Source organism: Rhinoderma darwinii, chromosome 12, assembly GCF_050947455.1.
Source record: "Rhinoderma darwinii isolate aRhiDar2 chromosome 12, aRhiDar2.hap1, whole genome shotgun sequence".
NCBI lineage: Eukaryota > Metazoa > Chordata > Amphibia > Anura > Rhinodermatidae > Rhinoderma > Rhinoderma darwinii.
This window is the reverse complement of record NC_134698.1, coordinates 9,308,139-9,322,731: the sequence shown is the minus strand read 5'-3', so window position 1 is coordinate 9,322,731 and position 14,593 is coordinate 9,308,139. Positions and strand designations below refer to the sequence as shown.

The following is a 14,593-nucleotide window of genomic DNA, read 5'->3' as shown; positions in this document are numbered from 1 at the left end:
TGCGAAATTATCAAATTGACGCAAAATCATGGCAAAAAATATTAAAATTGCGGAAAACATTTTTGAGAAATCGCAGCAAAAAAAAAAAAGGCCACAAAACTGACACGTGTGAGTATATAGAAAGGGAGAGGCCACGCATCGCAGACGGTGGTTTTACCGCAAGCTGATTCACAAACTAAATAATCCTGAGCGCATTCGAGGTATGTTGCGGATTTTCAGTGGGTAAAATCCAATATTATATTTTACACCGTATGCCAACATCAGCTACCCTACTTGTTGATGGTTTCCATGTACCACCAGATTTCATTTTTTGTTTTCACACCGACTCTTATCAGAAACATTCAACTGAAAACCGCAAAATAGGTCATTAAATCAAAGGCGGATCTTCACTTGGAAACACACAGGGGCAGATTTATTATTACTGTCTTATATGGGTTGTACCAGAATCAACATTATCACCTATCCACGGAATAGGTGATAACTGTCTGATCACTGCGGGTCCCACTGATTGCGAGAACAGGGGTCCCGAACTTCCCGTTCCTCCTTGCTGCACCCCCCTTCCCGTGGTGAGAGGAGTTTGAAACAAGAGCGCCGTCAAGCATGCGCCCGCCGCTCCATTCAATGTCTACAGGAGTGATGGAAACAGCCGAGCACTGTACTCAGCTGTTTCCTTAAATCCCATAGACTTTTAATTGAGTGGCAGTGCGCATGCTCGACCACCGCTCTATTCAATGTCCTCCTCACTGTGGTCGAGCAGTGAAGAGGAACAGGGGGGTTCGGGACCCCCAATCTCACAACCTGTGGAAGTCCCAGTGGTGGGACCGTAGGCTTTTTTCCCATCATGTTTGTGCCCTACCTTAATCGTGTATGTCAGAAAAACTCCCAACGTACACAATAAACGTGTTCATAGGACTCTATTAGCCTGAGGGAGACGATAAGCGTGTATACCAGCCCTTCGTCGGGCTGGTATACCTTTGTTTAATTATACAGTAGCGTAGTCAACTACGCTTTTCCATCCTGAGGCATCCCGCAAAAAACGGATAATGCGCGGTATACATTTTTTTAACATGGGTGCTTATGGGTGACAGATATCACTGTGGAATCCGTCACAGGTATACGTTAAACGCATACAAAACCGGAGTCCCCGGCCAGAGCTCTGCCGCAGACTTTGGCCCTGGGGATTCTCCTGACATCACTGCCCATATATGGACAGCAGCGCCAAGGACTTCCCCGGGCACAGCGCTTCAGGTAGCGCTCTGCCCGGGAGGTTCGGGTGACGGATCACACTGTATGCCTCTACAGTGGGATACGTTGCAGCCCTCCGTCAGAGGTATACGACGTATAACCCCGACGGAAGGCAAAACCATAGATAGGTGATAATTGTCCATTCTGGGAATACCCCTTTACGCCTCATGCACACGACCGTTGTGCCACTCGGGACGTTTTTGAAGGCATCCGAGTGGCACCCGATAGCGGGTGAATCGGGTCCGTGAAAAATGAGTCTCCGATCCAAGGAAAGATTAGATTAGACATGTTCTATCTTTCCCCGGATCACTGACGGGACTCGGCCGGCGCACACGGTCGTGTGCATGAGGCGTAAAACCTGAGCAGGGAAAGTGTGCCGAATTTATCACAGGGTATGAAAAATTTGACGCATCTTGCTAGACACTCTTGGTTGGCTTACCTTAGATTGATATTTTGTGCGCATTTTAAGTCACTCCCCTTTTATAAGCCACACCCCTTTCCACTCTATTGGTTTAGTCTAGACCAACCTTTTGAGCACATTTAAGCCACCCCCAATTTGCTAAGCCACGCCCTTTTCAAAAAGTGTCTAAAACACATAATAAATCTTTTTTTGGGCAGAATTCTGGCGCATTTCGCTTAGTAAATCTACAGCCTCCCAGCACTTTTATTCTACGCAACGCCACGTAAATAGACCTACAATATGAAAACCATCCAATTAGGTTAATTGGCGCTTCTTTAATGAAAGCGACCCTGTGTCATCTGCTGTTGTGACAGATTTACTACCGCTACATATAGTGTGTCCTCCTCGTCCTGTGCAGCCGGCAGGGACACAGCTCTCTTTTCTCTGTAACCTTACTCTGGTGCATTCCCAGCTTAAAGATTCATGAAACGGTCCGGAGAAGACAGTCTGCAACACAGACAGCCCCGGGAAGCACTGCAGAGCCGGCACAGCCAGGATTTCCCTCCGTTCATGGAAATTAGTCATCCGGACTGCAGGCACAAATGACAGGATTAGCAGGTAAAGCGTCTCCTTCCTTATACCAGTCTAATCCCCTTAGGTAGCATGGCACTGCCACACACATGAATGCCCTGCCTCCCCTCCATCTCCACGTCTACCACTACCCTTTACATTTACCACCTCGCAACCCGCGCAAAAAATAACTTACGCCAAACAACACGCAAATTCGATTTCTAGCAATATTGTCATTTCTGGTTTTCGACACACCGCATACGTGCACATGTGTCATTTTCTTAATTACGGAACAGATTAAGGCGAAAACGGCTAATGAGTCCCGTAATCTCGCAATTATAGCACGGGATCGGGTAATTATATGAGATTTGGAATTCAACACAATAAAATGACACCGTACACATTCTAGAATTTAACCGTGTGATGCCCCAAAGGCAACTACAACTTCAGGCAGCGAAGAGTTTTTGTTTTTTTTTAAATTTAGGGTTAATTCACACATGGCGGATTTGTCGCGGCGACAATTTACAGTACAATGCATGTGCACGGGGTCTTGAAAACATTATCCATATGTAGCGGGAAAAAACTGAAATTAGGGCCTGCTGCGGATGTAAAACATTTTTACAATTCTGCCGCAAATTTTTTAGCTTTCGTAATACATGCAAATTTTCCCGCGGATTCGTAGTAAGATCTGCAGCGGTCTGCTATGTGTACACATATCCGGAGGGTAAAATTACATGTAGTGGGCGCGGGTCAGATTTACCCCAAAAAGGCGCGGATTTCAATGCACGTTTTTTTGCACAAAATTGAGCAATGTAAAATAGCGCTGGTTTTTGGGTTATACGTATACTGTCGTGGTTTGCGGTCGCACATTGATCAAACCACCGCTGTTACATGTAGCCTTCTAGGTTTATATTGTGATTGATGTTCTAATTAAGTTTTAGGCTGTGTTCACATAATGCAGTCGTATTGTGGTTTTGGCTGCGAAATCGCATAAAAAAACGTAACGTTTGAACACAGCCGTACAGTTGGGGAGCCACATGCAAGGGACGGCTCTTGAGCTACTTGGTTGGGTAACCCTGGTGTAGAGCAATGTTGTGACAGACGTTGCAACAGTTCTTGATAGAGCGCCCCTCACGGACTACAGGCTGCCATAAATGGCATCTGTATTCTGCTGACTGCAAATAATGAAAAGCAGAGGTCCATTCCCATAACAATAAGGGCCGCCCTATTGGGAGTTCTGTATTTATGAAATCTATAAACATGGGGCGATTATCGGGCAGACGAGCCTTCATAGAACGCTCGTTGGCTATAATTGTCCTGTGTAAACAGGGCAGCGATCAGCAGATGAACGAGAAAACGCTCGATCATCTGCTGATCCTATCGTTTTAAAAAAGTTAATTATTATAGTTGTCGGCAGCACATCTTGGTGTGTAAACAGGGAGACGCGCTGCCGACATGATAATAACGTATGGAGACGAGCGATCGGAGTAACGACTGCTCGTCCCCATCCATAGCTCTGTGTGACAGGAGCAAACGAGCGCCGATCAATAAAGGCCCTTTAGAATGGCTCCGCCTCTTTTATGGCAAGCATGGAGATCAAGGTCAAGGATCCTCATCAAAGTCCAACGGGAACAAAAATGAGAAAAACAAAGCAAATACTCAAAACACCATAACACACTGAGCCCCAATCCCTTATGATATTCAAAGACTAGTTACCCCCCCCCCCCCACCCCCTAGTCATTTTCACTCTGTTTAAGATTGGGAGCCCCTTATTCTGTAAGGTCACGCAGGTTATCTGGTGAGGAATTTTTAAAGGATTCCGATATTGGAGGTCCCTTAGTGGATCGGGTTGCGGGTCATTAAAGAGGCCACCCTGTAATAAATAAATAATCAATGTCATGTCTATGACAATGGCCGACTGCGCCCTGATGTCCCCCATCAGGAGAAGCATGCATTGAGTGGAAAGGTTCTTTTTTTCCACCCCTTGGATAGGCAGCACCAGGGGTGTCTGGAAGCCGCTTATCTTTCTGCTTTTGTAAAAATAACATGCCCATTTGGCAGAGCATATTACCAATCGAGCCAGGAGAGATAGCTGTGTATACAACAGGGGTGTTAGTTTTGGGGGTGCTGAGGTTGTGATCGCCCCTGGGCCTTGGAGCTTGGGGGGGGGAGCAAAAAGGTCCATCTGTCCCCTAAGAGAAAACTTGTACTATAAATGTCTCAAAATTGGGGCCCTGTTACATATTTTGCATTGGGGATGTTTAGGTTAACCCTCTGCTGTCCAAGGAAAGTTCACACATCTTCCTTTCTTCCCCCAGGAGATAAGCGACACGAGGTGTCTGACAGCCACCTATCCCCTTTCCCCTATTGGAAAACATGCACATTCATCCAAACATAGATTTACGAGAGAGTCGGGCAACATACCTGTCATCTATTGAATGTTTATGGTCGGCATTAAGGCAGCTTTAGTCAATCTCCTGCTGAAAACAAAGATACGAGGGATTGTAAAGCGACACTTTCATTACTTTAATTACTACAGATAGAAGAGATAAGATGACAAGATCTGCCCCAGTAAAATGAAGTGGTTCTCCTGTTCTGTGGGGTAGGCGAGCTAACTTTACATCTCGCGCGCCATATTTAGACTTTGGGATCACACGCTGCGATTCAATTTACGGAAATTCCAACCGTGGAAGTCGCTGCCAGAATAAGAGGATAGAGAGGTCTACGTGCAATGTATTATTATATTAATATCATTGGAAGCGAGAAATTTTCAAATTGTTCTATCCAGGTCCAAATTCTTGTCCACAGGGGGCAGTATCAGCCCTTTTGTAGTAAAGACAGTCAGTCAAACAGGGCCAGCCTTTTGTTGAATGATGCCCTGTGCGGTACAGTCTGTTAGCACCCAACCCATATGGTGAACTGTTAGCCAGTGTATAAATACCCATACCATCCAGTGTCTAATTATAAGCGTGATACAGTATGGTGCCCAAATAGTGCCATACAGTGGCCAAATTAATTACAGCTGTCCTAAAATACAATACAGTGAAACCACCTCCGTATACGGTGAAAATAATACAGTATACACAGCCTAAGTAGCAGTGCCACACCATACCATACAGATCCCAAATAATACCACCATACAGTTCCCAAATAATACCACCATCCAGTGCAAAACTAATACCACCATACAGTGCAAAACTAATACCACCATACAGTGCTCAAATAATACCACCATACAGTGCTCAAATAATACCACCATACAGTGCAAAACTAATACCACCATACAGTGCAAAACTAATACCACCATATAGTGCTCAAATAATACCACCATACAGTTCTCAAATAATACCGTCATATAGTGCTCAAATAATACCATACAGTGCCCAAATAATACCATCATACAGTGCTAAAATAATACCCCCATACAGTGCTAAAATAATGCCCCCATACAGTGCCCAAATAATATCACCATACAGTGCTCAAATAATACCACCATATAATGCTCAAATAATACCATACAGTGCAAAAATAATATCACCGTACAGTTCCCAAATAATACCAACATATAGTACCCAAATAATACCACCATACAATGCTCAAATAATACCACCATACAGTGCTCAAATAATACCACAATACAGAGCCCAAATAATACCAACATACAGTGCAAAAATAATACTACCATAAAGGGCTCAAATAATACCAACATACAGTGCTCTATTAATAAAAACACAGTGCTCAAATAATACTACGATATAGTGCTCAAATAATACCGCCATATAGTGCTCAAATAATACCACCATACAGTGCTCAAATAATACCACCATACAGTGCTCAAATAATACCACCATACAGTGCCCAAATAATAACATCATACAGTGCTCAAATAATACCCCCATAGTGTGCAAAAATAATACCACCATACAATGCTCAAATAATACCACCATACAGTGCTCAAATAATGCCACCATACAGTACTCAAATAATACCGCCATACAGTGCTCAAATATTACCGCCATACAGTGCTCAAATAATACCGCCATACAGTGCTCAAATAATACCACCATACAGTGCTCAAATAATTCCACGATACTGTGCTCAAATAATACCACCATACTGTGCTCAAATAATGCTGCCATACAGTGCTCAAATAATACCACCATACAGTGCTCAAATAATACCACCATACAGTGCTCAAATAATACCACAATACTGTGGTCAAATAATACCGCCATACAGTGCTCAAATATTACCACCATACTGTAATGTCGGGGTAGGGAGACAGACAGGTGAGCCCTAATCTACCCGCCACTCAGTCCCTGCCTACTTGCAACGACCCGCCCTAGGTGACGGGGTACAACTGGGCGACGGTCCCTACACTCAATAGGTGCACGACAGACAAACAGACAAGGGTACCAAGAAGCCGGGGAAATGGGGAAATTGCCCACGGGAACACCGTGAGCAACAAGCGAGGTGAACGAGCCGAGTCAAACCAGGAGATGAGCGAGGTACAAAAACGCTGAGCAGAAGAGTGGTCAGAAAAGCCAAGGTCAATAACAAGCAGAGGGTAGTAGTTCAAGAAGCTGCAGCAGGGCCAGGAAACCAGCAGAGAAGAATCACAAGCAAAGGAGGAACAGGAAAGGCAGGTATAAATAGACAGAGGGCGGGAGCTAGCTCCGTCTGGCCAGGCTGTGATAGGCTCTCCCACTCCTAAGCCTGCCATCCTGAGTGGTGGAAGATGGAGTCAGTCTCACAGACATAGAAGCAGGTGCAGACTGATTACCTATGGGCGTTGACACAGAAGCTGTGTCTGGCAGATCCTTTACACATACAGTACTCAAATAATACCACCATAGTGTGCTCAAATAATGCCGCCATACAGTGCTCAAATAATACCCCCATAGAGTGCAAAAATAATACCACCATACAGTTCCCAAATAATACCACCATACAATGCTCAAATAATACCACCATACAGAGCTCAAATAATACCACCATATAGTGCCCAAATAATACAAACATACAGAGCAAATATAATACTACCATAAAGGGCTCAAATAATACCAACATAAAGTGGTCTAATAATACCAACATACAGTGCTCAAATAATACTACGATATAGTGCTCAAATAATACTGCCATATAGTGCTCAAATAATACCACCATACAGTGCTCAAATAATACCCCCATAGTGTGCCAAAATAATACCACCGAACAGTTCCCAAACAATACCAACATATAGTGCCAAAATAATACCACCATACACTGCTCAAATAATACCACCATACACTGCTCAAATAATACCACCATATAGTGCCCAAATAATACCAACATACAGTGCAAAAATAATGCTACCATAAAGGGCTCAAATATTACCAACATACAGTGCTCAAATAATACCACCATACAGTGCTCAAATAATACCACCATATAGTGCCCAAATAATACCGCCATATAGTGGTCAAATAATAACAACATACAGTGCTCAAATAATACCACCATACAGTGCTCAAATAATACCACCATACAGTGCCCAAATAATACCGCCATACAGTGCTCAAATAATACCAACATACAGTGCTCAAATAATACCACCATACAGTGCCCAAATAATACCGCCATACAGTGCTCAAATAATACCAACATACAGTGCTCAAATAATACAGTGCAAAAATAATACCACCATATAGTGCTCAAATAATACTGTCATATATTGACCACATAGTAGCTCCGAACATAAAGTCATCTAATAACTTCACTATACACTATAAACAGCTCTACAATTATGGTGGCTGCAAGCCTTTAAGTAACATGCCATCTGTTGTGCCCCCTCATGCATCCTGTGCAACCACATAGCTGCCACGCTTCACCCAACTGTTTAAAACGTGACAACCACTTTGCAAAGACAGATATGTGCTCGGAATAGTTGTCACTTCACTTCCCCGCTGGCAATTGTTAAGGAAGTACATACACGCTGAGTACATTTCATTCCAGCGCCGGGAGTGGCAGCCATCTTGCCCGCTCCCTGGAGTCCTGCATATCTTATATAATAAGGAGTAATGTCACTTTGAAAATATCTGGCAAGCGTCCCAGAAAGCCCCGTCAAGTGCCTGTAATAAGATGTACAGCGCAAGTATTTATGTAAAACCAACCAAATTTCGCCTAATTTCAATAGACAGTGATTGTTTTGTCATTGAATGTTTTTGTCCCTTTTATTTCGCATTTCCACTACATTCTGAACCTTTGTTTTCAAGATATGCTGGGAGTTGTAGTTCTCAAGGCTACCTGTACAGGCATAGAAGCAATTCCTCCATGTAAAATATAATCCAATGACACTATACAAGACAACTACTCATAGTACAACTCCCCACTATATGACTGCAAGGATAACACGGTAGAAGACAACTGCTTATAGGGCAATTCCTCAATATATCATTTCAATTTGCTTTAGATTCAGGAAGTCTATGGATAATACGTTACGATCATGGAATTGCGGTGATCACCTGAATTCGGGATGTAACATGTTCATACATTATAAATTATTTTCATGCGTCCTCGTATATTGTGTTATGTACCCTTTAAGAGACCATCTTTTCGGCTGCCGTCTGTAAATTTCCCTGTAGGTCTTTTTCCTTCATTATTGATTTATGATCTGCATATATCTCATATATATATAAATAAAATAAAGAATACTAATAAAAAAATAAAAAAAAGGGATAAGCAGTCGCCAAATACAATGTGCGCCGCTTATCTCTCAGAAAACAATAGCACCAGACAGGATTAAATTCAACCTATTTTTTGTGGATCATTTCTGCGGCCCAGACACCTTCCCGTAAATATAAAGGAAGGTGTCTGTGGGCCATAGAAGTCAATGTATTAGTATTTTATCCGCAATTACGGATCCGTAATAAAATTACGTAATTGCGGTCGCGTGCCACTTTTTTTGTGGTGTTTTTTTCTGGCGTTCGTTTTTAGCGGTAAAAATCACTGCGGCCGGGTCTTGGCTTGAAGTCAATGGGGAAATATAAACTGTCCTACAAACATGCCATTTTTTAGGTTGTGTTTTTTTTTTATTTTAACTTGCGTTTTTAAGGTCAGTGTCGTTTTGCAAAAATTCCAGCGAGTCTGGCATTGGCGTTTTTTGCATCATTTAGTAGCGTTTTTCTCCCATTGACCTCCATATGTTTTTTTCCCTCTTTTTTAAAAAAAAAAGCAGGTGTCGTGTGTATTGTGGTTTTTTTTATATGGCATTTTTGTTATTTTTTTAATTTATTTTTTAAAGCATGATGTGTTGCAAAGAGGAACCTTTGCATCACATGATTTGCAATGTAAAAAACGCAACCTAAAAAAAACCATACACTATTTTGAAAAAACACTGAAATCGTCCTAAAAAACACATATACCATTTTCCCAGAAAATTTTGTTTTTTTTGGGTGGCGTTTGTGTGCCGACAAGATAAAAAATGTATGGGGACAGTAAATTTGGAAATTTGGCCGTCTAGGACCACCCTTACCCACACAGACTGTGCCCAAGAATTCAGGACCTTTGTACATATTTGGGTAAAGTGGTCCAAAAGTGTGGAAATGCCAATTTCCCTACCTCTAAAGGGGATTAGGAAGCAAAAGCGCGTTTCTATCCTGCATGTTTGTAGCAAGGGCACCTCATAATAGGATTCGTGAACCGTGAAGGTCATTAGAAGGTCACTTCTCACACGCCGTGCCAGTAACGGTTATTAATCTGATTGCTGCCTCTTTTATCTAAGCCATAGTTGCCTAGTGATCTTTATACACAACATTAATAGAACAGCTGGGTACTGCCGAAATAAGCGGAAGGTGCCGTACATGACAACATCAAGCCCTCCATGTCAATTTATCTATAGGTAACTGTCCAGCCTTAAAGAGGACCTGTCACCTCTCCTGACATGCCTATATTATTAAATATTTGTATTCCTCATGATATAACAATTCTGGTACATCTTTTCTAGGAACTCTACGTTGTGCCGTCCCTCTGTTATTCCTCCTAGAAATTTATGAATAAATTGACAACTGGGAGGTACCATGTCACAGGGGCGTGTCCCTGCACAGTCTCACTCTGTCAGCTCTGATTGGACAGTGTCAGTCTGTGTAGGGACACGCCTCCAACTGTTAACATCCAGCTGTCAAAAATATCTAGGCGGAATAACAGAGGAACGGCGCAACGTAGAGATCTAAGAGAAGACGCTCCAGAATTGTTATTTCATGGGGAATATATATTTTTTAATAAAACAGAAATGTTTATAAGTGACGTGATGGGTCCTCTTTAAAGGAGTATTACCATCACATAATGTTACGGCATATTGCTAGGATATTCCATAACAATCTAATCGGTGGGGGTGTGACCTCAGGGACACCCGCAGATCACAAAAATAAGAAGCTCCTTTGTTTTTTTCCCTACACTCTCGGTTACTGACTTTGCAGGGGGCTGCAACACCGCTCTATTCAAGTAAATCGGCTATGCTGTAGTTGCGGCCCTCCCGGCCACCCTGCGCAATGGGAGGTCGGGAGGGAGGGCCGCTATGTAGGGAAAAACTTTTAAGCGGCTGCAGAGCTAAACTAGCTCTGTTACCCATTCAATCTGAGGCTCCGTATCCTAGTTATATGCCATCATTTAAAGCTGAATAGACCCATTAAAGATACAGGCTTTGTTTAGATTAAAAGGTATGGACACTTTTGCAACCTTTTGTTGATGGCACCAATGTATCGAAACTAAAAAAGGAAGCATATTGGCAAATAGTCTTAATTAAAAATCTCCTACTGGTCTGTGTATACAGCTGCTATGTGTATCTATATGTGTCTCCATGGTTACAGACTACAAACAAACCCTGTGTGTAGTCTGATCCTCCAGGCACAATTGAACCCATTAAACAAAAACTTAATGAGAGAGACAATAAATAGGGCACATTTATCAAAGTCCCTTTACACAGGGCGAAAATTGTGCCGTTTACCAAGATGGAGCATGCAACTAAATATATTTGGCGTGGCTTTCGGCATACTAGACACACTTCTCTTCCTTACACCACTATGGTATTTTGCACCCAAAAATGGCGCTAGGCCATAACGAATTGGGTTCCTACCCTTCAATATATGCCCCATTGAATGAATAAACATCCTAATGGTAAGAAATATTGGATCGGGGGTAAATCTTACACCCTGTGGCCAACTTTTTCACACTAAGAAAAGCAAAAAAGTGCTTCCCCAAAATATTAGAGGATATGAATACTTATTCAAACAGTCTGCTAACTGCACAATAATCCAGCTCCGTCTTAGAGCATTTTAAATTTGATTACTTAACAAATTTTTTAGATTGGGAGCCCATCCGGGTCAATGAAAGTGGCCCGCTATTGCGGCATGTATCTATCTGCTGCACATCTGTAGTTATTTAGTGTGTTGAATACCAGATATTCAGTGAGATCAATGGCAGAAGGATAGAGGTCACCCGTCACATTGCTGACATGTCTCCTAAGACAGGCTGCCTGATTTAAAGGGATAGTACACATAGCACAGATGTGATACATTCTTTGGCCGTGGCCAAGTGTCATGGAAGGACATCAATCAAATGTATGTGCACTGTTTACATTCTAGTCATTGTCCTCTCCAGAATAGATGAACTTTACACATTCACTCATCATCAAGTGGGAGCTGCGGCTCAGGGCAATGGTGACATCATAAAACATGATCATCTTTAAAGGGACTTTCGATTTTAACATGGTTGTTCAGGATTAGAAAAACATGGCTGCTTTCTTTCGGAAACAACACACTTCCCGTCCATGGGTTGTGTTGGTATTGCAACTCAGCTCCAGTGAAATCATCGGGGCTGAGCTGCAATACCACGGACAACCTGTGGGCAGGTGTGGCACTGTTTTTGAGAGAAGAAAGAAGCCATGTTTTTCTAATACTGGATAATCCCTATAATAGTACTGATGTCCTCATATGGGAAAGAGGGTCTATTCAGGCTCCCAAGCCCATATGCTACTGTAATCTCTGCACCCCCTATAGTCAGATTCTGAATGACGGTGGGGCAGTCTTAAAGCATTATTATTATTATTATTATGTCCAGCCGGACAGAGTGAATGGAGAGGTGGGCCCGCTTGTGCGCGGCTCTCTCTATTCACTTGTATGGGAGTTTGCTCGTCTTGCTCATCTGTTTTTGGTAACACTCATAGAACGGAATGGAGAGAACCGCGCCCAACATCTTCATTCATTTTCTGCCTGGTCACAGTGGTCGGTGCCCGCTTCACCAGGCGGGACAGGGGTCAGAGACCACTGTTCTCAACATAGGTGGATATGCCATAAATACCTTAGATGGTCATAACCTTTTAACAAGTTCACGTCTCAGATCTGCCTATTTACGTCGTGATAGGGTTCTTTAACTATGGCGCCCGCTCAGAAGCCGCCGAGTCTCCAGCTCGCAAGCATTTAACATCTCAGAGGCCGGTGTCAGGTGTGACAACTGGCATGTGAGGGGTTTTTACGATCCCTTTCACTTTGGGGCCGGTCACCTCTAGCAGCTGGGAGCCTTGTGAACATTTCCATGCCTGCTACAGGAAGATCACTATTGAGAACTGCCTGTGGTAGGTCTCAATAGCAATGCGCCAATTTTACTATAGACTGCAATACTGTGATATTGCAGTCTATGGCATAAGCCATCTAATGATCGCAGGTTCAAGCCCCCTAGGTTCTTTCAAGCGTTAATTTTTTTTTAAAGGTACTAAAACATAACAAAAACTATATCAATTTGATATCAGCGCGATCGTACTGACCCACAGACTAAAGATAATGTCTCATTTTCACTGTATAGTGAACACTGTAAAAACGAAACCCATAAAAAAATCGAAGAACCGCTATTTTTTTCCAATTCCACCCCAGTCTGATTTTTTTCCAGCTTCCTAGTACATCACACTTAATATGAAATAGTACCATTAAAAAGTACAACTTGCCCCGTAAAAATTAAGCCCTCACTTGTCTGTGTCAATGAAACAATAAAAACGTTATGACCTTTTGAAGGTAGAGAGGAAAAAACAGAAGCATAAAAGCGAAAATGAGTCTGGTCCTGAAAGGGTTAAAGGGGTTCTCAGCTTTTAAAATATGTTTTTGTTTGAAGGAAACCCCCCAAAAAAGCTAATCACAGGTTGTCCTAGCGATCAGTTGACAATAAGTGTGTTATTCTCCTGCAGTGCCACCACAGGAAAAAAAAAGCATTACATGGTACTCACTTAAATTAAGGGACTGTCGGTAAAATGGAGAAACATGATGGGTCCTACACAGAGAGAGGTTCTCTTTGTAGTCAATTTTTGCATTGACTTATCGATGGAGGTTCTGAATGAGGCGCTCCTCATAATTATAAACCCAGAATGACCTAATAGGGTATTAGAAAATGTTTTTTTCCAAACCAGGCAACCCCATCATGGCCGATTGACTATGTTGAATGGACCTTTTCATTAATCATGTTTTTCTTTGTCTTCTAGGTCTTTTCCCCTTGAAGCAGATGACAAGAAGACAAAGGCCCTTAAGATGGATGATCCCACCTTACTACCCCTTGTGGATGTGGATAAAGGTTTTGCCATTGCCTTGTTCCTGCTCCTTTGTGTCTTCCTGGCCATGATGATTGTCCGTTGTGCCAGGCTTATAATGGATCCCTACAAGGACATCCCAAACTCTATGTGGGAGGATCAATAGGACGTGATGGTCAAGCACAAAAAATTTCTTGGTGGGACATTCCCATTCATGAACCTTGGCCTTCTGCTTCTCAGGCCCAGAAAGCTGAAGGCTACTAAAGTAATAGCTGTTAATGGTTCGTGTCAGGAAGAACAATAGATACTAAGCATCTCCTAAATCACTGCCCTTACCTAGGAGGAACGCTAAAGGACTCCTAGATATGAAACCACCAGTTCAGCATTGACTTGACATGTCGTTATTTCCTTATATTTCATTAGCTAAATGGGTTGGTTTCCAGTACTCATTTATTTTCATCCATCTTCTACGGGCTTGCAGTTTCTGTCAGACACTTAATACAATTCTCAAGGCCGGCTTCACTCAATCTTAAAAACCCAATATAATTCAGTTCTTCGTAAAAGACCATCTAGAATATCATCAAGACTATAGATTTTATAGACTTTCGAGATTAATTTTTCTTCCAGGAAGCTTGTAGAGATGATGCTTGTGCACATTGCGCCCAATATATAGATAGATAGATAGATAGATAGATATTTTTATCTAGAGACTATGCCAATCTTGATTAAGTTAGGGTCAATCTCCTACCCTCTAAAATATTACATATATGGGTCTTGCCATGATGAGATCTTGTGTAAAAGGTCCTCCTGGCCTCCTACCATCTTCATGA

General features: G+C 42.4%; 1 protein-coding gene across 1 annotated transcript; it reads left to right on the top strand.

Annotated features, from left to right (window-relative positions):
• Positions 1-2,132: 2,132 nt before the first annotated feature.
• CTXND2 (cortexin domain containing 2) lies at positions 2,133-14,102 on the top strand. The gene is made up of 2 exons (XM_075843742.1): positions 2,133-2,263; positions 13,719-14,102. Exon 2 carries the CDS (start codon positions 13,765-13,767, stop codon positions 13,927-13,929), a length of 165 nt encoding a protein of 54 aa, XP_075699857.1. The 5' UTR covers positions 2,133-2,263; positions 13,719-13,764; the 3' UTR covers positions 13,930-14,102.
• Positions 14,103-14,593: the final 491 nt, after the last annotated feature.